At 42.7% G+C, this 10,934-nt stretch overlaps 1 protein-coding gene across 2 annotated transcripts in view; it reads left to right on the top strand.

Annotated features, from left to right (window-relative positions):
* Positions 1 to 363: 363 nt before the first annotated feature.
* Positions 364 to 10,934, top strand: part of psmd11b (proteasome 26S subunit, non-ATPase 11b) — a 32,978-nt gene continuing 22,407 nt past the window's right edge. For both annotated transcript variants that reach the window (XM_061931644.1, XM_061931645.1), the window contains exon 1: positions 364 to 511. In XM_061931644.1, coding sequence (XP_061787628.1) covers positions 421 to 511 — 91 coding nt within the window. In that variant the 5' untranslated portion in view covers positions 364 to 420. The remainder of the gene's footprint in view (positions 512 to 10,934) is intronic.

The following is a 10,934-nucleotide window of genomic DNA, read 5'->3' as shown; positions in this document are numbered from 1 at the left end:
CTTAAACAAGTTGAAAAACGTATTCGGGTGTTACCATTTAGTGGTCAATTGTACGGAATATGTACTAAACTGTGCAATCTACTAATAAAAGTTTCAATCAATCAATCAATTCCGTAAATAATCCAAATTCGGAGCACAGCATCATCGTTTTCACAGCTTTTTGGTTGTTAGAGGTAGAGAGTGTTTTAATGTAGAGTTCTAAATCTTTTTTAAAGGCACAAAAAAACGGGTCCGGTATTGAGAATAATATAAATAAATGTATATGAATATAAAACTTAGCCAAACGATGTATATTTTCGCGAGAGCTTGTTTTGCTCTCCTGAGACCACATTTCCCAGCATGCACTCGGCGCCGCGACGTAACGTCATGACGTCACGTCCTCACGTCCTCCTCATTCCGGCTGCACTTTGAATAAGGAAGATGGCGGCTGCAGCAGTGGTTGAATTTCAGAGGGCTCAGTCCCTCATTAGCACCGACCGCGACGCCTCCATCGACATTCTGCACTCAATAGGTAGGAGACACGTTCAGGGTCTCCCGCTACGGACCGCTATCCCCCCGCCCCGGCCGCCGTGTTTGGTTGATTCCGGGCCGGTGCGAGGCGCTAGCTTGCTCGGGTAGCAAAGAGCCGGCTGTGCGGTGCTGACTCACTGCTGAATGCTCGCCTAACGGGGAGCACGTTAGCGGGTTAGCCGCGCGGCTAACACCAGGCCGGGTTGTCCGCCGTGCTCCACATGTCGTGTCATACTTTGTAGTCGGGCTCTTTTACGGCTGTAATCTGCTAGTTGTGATAATATCCACACTACTACGTTATCCGTGTAGCTAGCTAGCCGCGGTTGTTGCTACCGTTATTAGCCTGTTGTCACCATGTCGGCCACAGTGATTGGGGAGGCTGTGACAGGGCGATTATTTCCTTTCCCCGCTATGACACAAGCATATATTGTCAACTTTTGCGATTGTGTGTAACCTTAAATCGGCCTGTAAACACTTCTCAGTGTTGCTGTAGGGCAGCTTGTCCTCAAATTGCCTTGTCACACCGGCCAACTAGCTGTCAACCATAGCAGACACCTTGTTTGTCCTCTTGGAGACACACTTTTGTACTCAACTTAGTGGTTGATTAGTCTGAAAATACCAAGTGTATTGACTATTTAGGGGTTTCTACTCTCCCTATGTCAGGGGTCGGCAACCTTTACCAGTCAAAGAGCCATTTTGGCCAGTTTCACAAATTACCGTATTTTCCGCACTATAAGGCGCACCGGATTATTAGCCGCACCTTCTATGAATTATATATTTCATAATTTTGTCCACCAATAAGCCGCCCCGGACTATAAGCCGCGCCTACGCTGCGCTAAAGTGAATGTCAAAAAAACGCTGCGCTAAAGTGAATGTCAAAAAAACAGTCAGATAGTTCAGTCAAACTTTAATAATATATTGAAAACCAGCGTTCTAACAACTCTGTCCCAAAATGTACGCAAATGTGCAATCACAAACATAGTAAAATTCAAAATGGTGTAGAGCAATAAATAGCAACATAATGTTGCTCGAACGTTAATGTCACAACACACAAAATAAACATAGCGCTCACCTTCTGAAGTTATTCTTCATTCGTAAATCCTTCGAATTCTTCGTCTTCGGTGTCCGAATTGAAAAGTTGCGCAAGCGTGGGATCCAAAAATGGCCGGCTCCGCCTCGTCGAAGTCATCGGAGTCAGTGTCGCTGTTGTTGTGCAGCAGTTCTGTGAATCCTGCCTTCCGGAAAGCTCGGACCACAGTTGTGACCGAAACTATCTGCCCAGGCATTTACGATCCACTGGCAGATGTTGGCGTATGTCGACCGGCGCTATCTGCCCGTCTTAGTGAAGGTGTGTTCGCCTTCGGAGCTGTGTGAAAAAAGCCACCCGGCCTCTTCGCGTAAACTTCCCTTAACCACTCGCTCATCTTTTCTTCATCCATCCATCCCTTCGAGTTAGCTTTTATGATGACGCCGGCTGGAAAGGTCTCTTTTGGCAAGGTCTTCCTTTTGAATATCACCCTGGGTGGAAGTTAGCATGGCAAGCTAGAACCACAGTGAAGGATGACTTCTCATTCCCTGTGGTGCAAATATTCACCGTACGTGCTCCCGTTCCACAGTGCAGTTCACAGGAATATCAGTTGCTGTGAAATACGGTAGTAATCCGTGTGCGGATGGAGAGATTGCGTCTTTTTATGAACCGGATCGCTTAGTAGGAGCCATTTTGTGGTCTTTACAGATGTAAACAGGAAATGAAACGTACGGTGATATCCGCGCGTTTTTTCTTCTTCTTCCGGGGGCGGGTGAAGCGCTTCCTGTTCTATGGGGGCGGGTGCTTTCCTTGGCGGTTGCTTGCGTAGAAGAAGAAGCGCTTCCTGTTCTACCGGGAAAAAAGATGGCGGCTGTTTACCGAAGTTGCGAGATCGAAACTTTATGAAAATTAATCGTAATAAAGCGCACCGGGTTATAAGGCGCACTGTTAGCTTTTGAGAAAATTTGTGGTTTTTAGGTGCGCCTTATAGTGCGGAAAATACGGTATAGAAAAAAATGGGAGCCACAAAAATCTATTGAAATTTAAAATGAATTAAAGCTGCAAGCAGCGTTGGACGGGCCCGCGTATTTGGCAGGTGCTAGTCCTAAGTGTCCCAATACTTTAGTCTACTTTTAGTCTGAAGTGTCCCAAGACTTTAGTCTAGTGTACCTACCTTGTCTGCATTGTGTGGGCACGTTGGTGCTTCCTGCTTTTAAGCAGCCATATTAAAAAAACAGCAGTGCAGCAGCATCAGCGCAGCGGGTCTTTGAAGGGTCATAAAATCAAAACCGGAGCAGGTATTAAAAATCCCATCTATACTTTTAATCACAAGGGTTTAATCTCTCACCTGTGTTACCGTATTTTCCGCACTATAAGGCGCACCGGATTATTAGCCGCACCTTCAATGAATGGCATATTTCATAACTTTGTCCACCAATAAGCCGCCCCGGACTATAAGCCGCGCCTACGCTGCGCTAAAGGGAATGTCAAAAAAACAGTCAGATAGGTCAGTCAAACTTTAATAATATATTAAAAACCAGCGTTCTAACAACTCTGTTCACTCCCAAAAGGTACGCAAATGTGCAATCACAAACATAGTAAAATTCAAAATAGTGCAGAGCAATAGCAACATAATGTTGCTCGAACGTTAATGTCACAACACACAAAATAAACATAGCGCTCACTTTCTGAAGTTATTCTTCATTCGTAAATCCTTCGTCTTCGGTGTCCGAAGTGAAAAGTTGGGCAAATTTACGATCCACTGGCAGATGTTGGCGTCGTCTGGCGCTGCCTCCTCGTCTTAGTGAAGGTGTGTTCGCCTTCTGTCATCCATTGTTCCCACGCAGTTAGCAGTCTAGCTTCGAATGCCCTGTTGACACCAATATCTAGCGGCTGGAGGTCTTTTGTCAATCCACCCGGAATGACGGCGAGTATTGAATTAAGCGCGTAAGCGTGTCTCTCAATGTGCTGTTATGAGCTAGCAAATATAACAACTACACTACCCAGCATGCAACGATAGTTACGAGCATGCGCGGTAGCCCTGAGAAGCGTTGTATGCTGGCAGTTAGAATGTGGTTATGAGCACGCTGTGAGTAAACGTTGAGAACTCAGTTAACACGCCTCGTCTGCATTATTTATAATTAGACAGACAACACACTTAATAGGAGCCATTTTGGGGTCTTTACATAAACACACAAATGGAAATGAAACGTCACATATCCCAGCATGCACCGCGCGCTTCTTCGTCATCCACTGTTCCCACGCAGTTAGCAGTCTAGCTTCGAATGCCCTGTTGACACCAATATCTAGCGGCTGGAGGTCTTTTGTCAATCCACCCGGAATGACGGCGAGTATTGAATTAAGCGCGTAAGCGTGTCTCTCAATGTGCTGTTATGAGCTAGCAAATATAACAACTGCACTACCCAGCATGCAACGATAGTTACGAGCATGCGCGGTAGCCCTGAGAAGCGTTGTATGCTGGGAGTTAGAATGTGGTTATGAGCACGCTGTGAGTAAACGTTGAGAACTCAGTTAACACGCCTCGTCTGCATTATTTATAATTAGACAGACAACACACTTAATAGGAGCCATTTTGGGGTCTTTACATAAACACACAAATGGAAATGAAACGTCACATATCCCAGCATGCACCGCGCGCTTCTTCTACGGGGAAAAAAGATGGCGGCTGTTTACCGTAGTTGCGAGACCTAAACTTTATGAAAATGAATCTTAATATTTATCCATATATAAAGCGCACCGGGTTATAAGGCGCACTGTCAGCTTTTGAGAAAATTTGTGGTTTTTAGGTGCGCCTTATAGTGCGGAAAATACGGTAGTTTGAAGGCGAAACGACAAACGCTCTCAGAGGAGATAGATTTTGAAGAAAGGTGACCGTTTTTTAAAAAAAAATTGTTTTGAAGGGGGAATAGCAAACTTCCTGTTGATTTTTGCTGGGGGTTGTGAATTTATGAAATGTAGGTCTAAGTGAGACCTACGGAGAGGTTATTGTTTCATGTCTCTCCGACCTTCCCAGTGGGAGTTACAGGCAGTTTTGTAGTTTTCTTCTTCCGAGGAGCAGTTTTTTGTCTGTTTTATTAAAAAATTGCTGTAGAGCACAATGTTTTGATTTGGGGTTAGGTTTTTTCATTAGATCACAGTTTTAGCCAGTCCTGATGTGTGCGTTCAGTTTGGTGAGTTTTGAAGCATGTTAAGGGGGTCAAATTTCAGCTCAAAGAGGCAAAAGTGACTGTTTTTAGTACTTTTTTGTCTTGAAGGGGGAATTGCCAACTTCCTGTTGATTTGTGCCCGAAGACATACAATTATGAGAACTAGGTCTAAGTCAGACCTACATAGAGGTTTTTGTTTCATGTCTCTCCGACCTTCCTAGTGGGAGTTACAGGCAGTCTGTTTTGTTTTTTTTTCCTAGGGGGCGCTAGAGCGCAATTTTGATTTTTGGGGTTCGGTTTTTTTTATCAAAAGACAATTTTCGCAGGTCCTGATGTGTGGGTCAAATATGGTGAGTTTTGAAGCATGTTAAGTGGGTCAAATTAGTCCTCTAAGAGGCGGCGGAAGAATAAAGAAAGAATAAAGAATAATAATAAAACCTTAGAAAAACAATAGGTCCTTATGTCCCATTGCATAAGGACTCCCTGTGGGAGTCCTTTTGCAATGGGCCATTGCGGGCCCTAATTAACACTGCATATCAGGGCAACTATTCTCTCAAACGTGCCGTGATGGTACAGCATTTAGAGCCCACTACAACCAGCGTGCCGGTGTTGTACCGAAATCTGTTACCCATCGGAATTTGTAACTCCAGGGGGCGATGTTCCCATGGCGTTTGTTTGATGGTTAAACGGCAAGCCCAAAGAGGAGAAGAAGAACGCTTGCGTAAATGGCGTAAACTATCCTTAATGCTGAAACGTCAGTTGTCAGAATTTCAGCATTAATAAATTACACATATTCTGGAAATCATCTACTTACTTTCATTATAGTATGAGTCCATTGTATCAGCTGTTGATTCTCTCTCACACACATACATTTTCCGGATTAAAAGCTATCATGGAATGAAACGTCAGTTGTCAGAATTTCAGCATTAATAAATTACACATATTCTGGAAATCAATGATTTACTTTCATTATAGTATGCGTCCATTGTTATTATTAATGCTGAAATTCTGACAACTGACGTTTCAGCAGGATAGTTTACACCATTTACGCAAGCGTTCTTCTTCTCCTCCTCTTTGGGCTTGCCGTTTAACCATCAAACAAACATCATGGGAACATCGCCCCCTGGAGTTACAAATTCCGATGGGTAACAGATTTCGGTACAACACCGGCCCAGCCACGTTGTTTTTGGGGCTTCTACGTGCTCACGTAAGTGACAGCAAGGCATACTTGGTCAACAACCACACAGGTTACACTGACGGTGGCGGTATAAAAAACTTTAACACTCTTACTAATAAAGTGCCACACTGTGAACCCACACCAAACAAGAATGACAAACACATTTCGGGAGAACATCTGCACCGTAACACAACATAAACACAACAGAACAAATACCCAGAATCCCATGCAGTCCTAACTCTTCAGGGCTACATTTGTACCAAACCCCGCCCACCTCAACCGACGCACAGGGGGGGTTGATGTGTGTGGGAGCAGGGTTGGGGCGGGGTTTGGTGTTAGCAGGGGTGTATAATGTAGCCCGGAAGAGTCAGGGCTGCATGGGATTCTGGGTATTTGTTCTGTTGTGTTTATGTTGTGTTAAGGTGCAGATGTTCTCCTGAAATGTGTTTGTCATTCTTGTTTGGTTTTGGTTCACAGTGTGGCGCATTATTAGTAAGAGTGTTAAAGTTGTTTTATATGGCCACCGTCAGTGTAACCTGTGTGGCTGTTGACCAAGTATGCCTTGCTGTCACTTATGTGTGCAAGCAGAAGATGCATATAACAAGAGGCTGGGCTGGCACGCTGTTGATACATGTTGTAGAGGGCGCTAAATGCTATACCATCATGGTACGCCCTTATTATTATTGTAAGGGTGAAAATCGGAGAATATTAATCCCGGGAGGTTTCTGCGAGAGGCACTGAAATCCGGAAGTCTCCGGGGGGGTCGGCAAGTGGGCAGCTGAGCCGCATCAGAGTGATCAAAGAGCCGCATGTGGCTCTGGAGCCGCGGGTTGCCGACCCCTGCCCTATGTAAAGAGAATTCATTTTGTTGCATTTAAATAAAAATGAAAATGAGGAAACCAAAACCAGAGGTGGGTAGTAACTAGGGATGATGTTTGATAAGAAATTATCGAGTTCTATCCTATTATCGAATCCTCTTATCGAACCGATTCCTTGTCGAGTCCAGATAGGTTGTTGTATATGGAAAAAAACACACAATATTTGGTTTAACAAAAGCTCACTTTTATTATAAGAAAAAAATAAAATCTAATAAATAAATAAATATTGACTGTTACCCCCCTAAAAAAATAAAATAAATATTGACTGTTGTTACCCAAAGTATATTAAGTGGGATTTTTCAGAAAAACAAATATATACAGTAACACAAAAACAACCTGTCTCTGTGATCACTATAGGTGTATAAATAATATTATAGTGTTAAATAAAATCAGTCCCTTGGGCACAAAACTGAAAATAATACAGCTCTCCAAAAAGTGCACTTCTGCTGCTATTTGACATAACTGTTTGTTATGATGCTTTGACATTGTTTCACTTTATTTCTTTATTGAAAGAAAATTCTATGAAGAGAAAAGTTGTTTGCAAATGTGGTTACAATGTGAAAAAATGAAAAGTTAAAGCTAAAAAAAGAAATACACTTTATTGAGTTAACATTATTTCTTTATAGGGGGAAAGATGTGATGTTATGAGCTATGAGAAAATAACAACTACACTACCCAGCATGCAACCGGAGTGACGAGCATGCTAAGAATGAGGTTATGAGCACGCTGTGAAAGTAAACGTCAAGAACTCAGCCAACACGCCTCGTCTGCATTATTTATACTTAGACCTTAGAAAGACAACACATATACAATGTGATTTTGTTTTGTTTACAAGGAAAGAAAAACAAAAGTTAAAAAAGGGAGATTTCATATATGTTGTGTATATATATATATATATGTAGGTGTTGCGAACGTTGCGACAGCTGCCGTAAAGGAGGTGCGTTGCTAGCGTTGTTGCTATGTTTCCGGTTGGTCGTAAAAGTGTTCGTCATGTGTTTGTACCCTGCTCAGATCTCTCAGTAAAGTTATTCATTGGATTATACCTTTTTGTTTTGAACTTTATTACACCTTAGAGCGCTTTTTCCGGTCCATTGTTTTCCTGCTTTCGCTATCTGCGCCTAATGACTGAGCTACGTGACGTCATTTCTTGTGATGTCCCACGGAGCATTTCTGGTCGGGACGGGATTCGAATAAAGAACAAACTCTTTTTCTTTACTATAGTGGTCTCGATAACGGGTACCGGTTCTCAAAAAGGGATTCGAGTCCGAGGACTCTGTTCTTTTCTTATCGAACAACCGGGAAAACCGGTTTCGAGTATCAATCCTAGTAGTAACACGTTACATTAACTCCGTTACAATCTACTTGAGTAACTTTTGGGATAAATTGTACTTCTAAGAGTAGTTTTAATGCAACATACTTTTACTTTTACTTGAGTATATTTATAGAGATTCAGCTCGCTACTGATTTTTATCGATCTGTTAATGCACGCTTTGTTTGTTTTGGTTTGTCAGACAGACCTTCAAAGTAGGATCTATCGCATGCCTGCGTTTCACCAATCAAATAAAGTCACTGGTGACGTTTGACTCCGTTTCACCTATCAAATGCAGTCACTGGTGACGTTTGACTCCGTTTCACCAATCAAACAGAGCCAGGCGGTCACATGATTCACAAGCTTAAGCTTACATGAACTCAACGTCAAATTTGAGGAAGCACATCGCGGTAAGTAACGTTAGTAGATATTTTGGCTGTCACCGTAGGCTGATGTTAGCTTCCCTGCTATGAATCACTGTCAAATGTACATTGTGTGGGGACATTTATTAACGCACTGCAGCCTCATAGACAGACAGACAGAGACACACTAACACGCACAGTCGCACACACACACACACGTATGCTTACAAACACCAGTCAGAAGTGTACAGTGTGTTCCCACTGGTGCAGCCCACACCTATCTGTTTATGGTTTGCGTAAAGGCGAACTTATTTTCCTTTGTATTCTCTGCCTACTGAGCCAATGGGGCTGTTTTTTTATGTTAATGTATTATTATATAATATACGTATATTATTGTTTTAGTTGCTTAAGAGATATTCCTGTCTCTGAATTTGCTCATTGCTATTTTTATGTTTTTCTGCATTATTTGTTGCCGTCATCATTAAACGAACAGGTTACTCATCAGTTACTCAGTACTTGAGTAGTTTTTTCACAACATACTTTTTACTTTTACTCAAGTAAATATTTGGGTGACTACTCCTTACTTTTACTTGAGTAATAAATCTCTAAAGTAACAGTACTCTTACTTGAGTACAATTTCTGGCTATTCTACACACCTCTGCTCAAAACCAAAAATCACTTCATATTCTCCACTGCTCGCTAGTGTTACCATATCTGAGTTGTTGTGCAGAAATACGGGGAAACTACTACAAACGTGCGCTTCATTCTAGGGATGTCCCGATCCAGGTTTTTGCACTTCCGATCCGATACCGATATTGTTTTTGCATTTCCGATCCGATACCAATACTGACCGATACTGGCCTATCCGAGCATGTATTAAAGTTATTTAGCCTACTTAGTTGTCAGAATCATGTTGAAAAGGGTTTTAGTACTCTTGAAAACAACTAGCCAGCTGAATTAGGGGAGTTTGAATAATACACAATGGTTGGTAACAAGAAACTGACCTGTTTATTCAAGGATAAACACAAAATAGACAAAATTATACATGACAAACATTGAACTAGGGCTGGGCGATATGGCCTTTTTTTAATATTGCGATATTTTAAGGCCATATTGCGATACACAATATATATCTCGATATTTTGCCTTAGCCTTGAATGAACACTTGATGCACATAATCACAGCAGTATGATGATTCTATGTGTTTTGATTGATTGATTGAGACTTTTATTAGTAGGTTGCACAGTGAAGTACATATTCCGTACAATTGACCACTAAATGGTAACACCCCAATAAGTTTTTACACTTGTTTAAGTCGGGGTCCACTTAAATTGATTCATGATACAGATATATACTATCAGATACATACTATCATCATAATACAGTCATCACACAAGATAATCACATTGAATTATTTACATTATTTATAATCCAGGGTGTGGAGGGGGGCGCCGGATGTAAGTGTCAAAAAGACAGTCAAAAGAGTTTGATATGCGAGCACCTTAGAGGGAGCGTTGCTCGCACGGCTGCGCTAGCATCACAGCTAACGTTAGCCATGCTGCTACCTCTCTGCTGGGAGAGGACGTATACGTATGTGACGTATGACGTGACAGTATGTGACGTGTTTAAGAAGGTGCGCTTGTCTGTCTGTGAGAGGGAGACACAGGAAAGTGTGAGAAGAGCCTGTCGTATAATGCCAGCAGCTAAAAGCAACTGCGTGACAATTGTGGATGTGTTGAAGGTGTGCTGGAAAATGCGGAACGGAACTTACGGAGCAGCAGAAAAGTGGAATGTATTATTTAAATTGGTGTGTTGGAAAACACAGACCGGAGTTTTTTTTTAAACTGGATCTGGATCGGCATTTTCCCATGCCTTGCCGATACGCAATTTTTGGCAAATATCGGCAGCCGATCCGATCCAAATATCGGATCGGGACATCCCTACTTCATTCACTAACTTTAAAATCCGAAGTCGGGTCGCGGGGGCAGCAGCCTAAGCAGGGAAGCCCAGACTTCCCTCTCCCCAGCCGCTTCGTCCATCCCGGGGGATCCCGAGGCGTTCCCAGGCCAGCCGGGAGAGATAGTCTTCCCAACGTGTCCTGGGTCTTCCCCGTGGCCTCCTACCGGTCGGACATGCCCGAAACACCTCCCTAGGGAGGCGTTCGGGTGGCATCCTGGCCAGATGCCCGAACCACCTCATCTGGCTCCTCTCCATGTGGAGGAGCAGCGGCTTTACTTTGGGCTCCTACCGGATGGCAGAGCTTCTCACCCTATCTCTAAGGGCCAATATGATTCAGTTTAAGAGATGGTTCAAACTCCAAGTGTTCACAAAGTACACAGAACAAGAATTATGATAAACATCTTGAACCCTTTTTTTTGTTATCGGGACAAGGATTATTTATGTATTTAATATTTGTATGCTTACTAGGGTTGAGTGATATGGCCTTTTATTAATATCTCAATATTTTTAGTCCATGTCACGATACACAATACATATCTCGATAT

The sequence above is a fragment of the Nerophis lumbriciformis genome, linkage group LG39 (genome assembly GCF_033978685.3).
Source record: "Nerophis lumbriciformis linkage group LG39, RoL_Nlum_v2.1, whole genome shotgun sequence".
Classification (NCBI taxonomy): Eukaryota; Metazoa; Chordata; class Actinopteri; order Syngnathiformes; family Syngnathidae; genus Nerophis; species Nerophis lumbriciformis.
The sequence above is the reverse complement of the archived record's forward strand: the minus strand, read 5'-3'. Positions and strand labels throughout refer to the sequence as shown.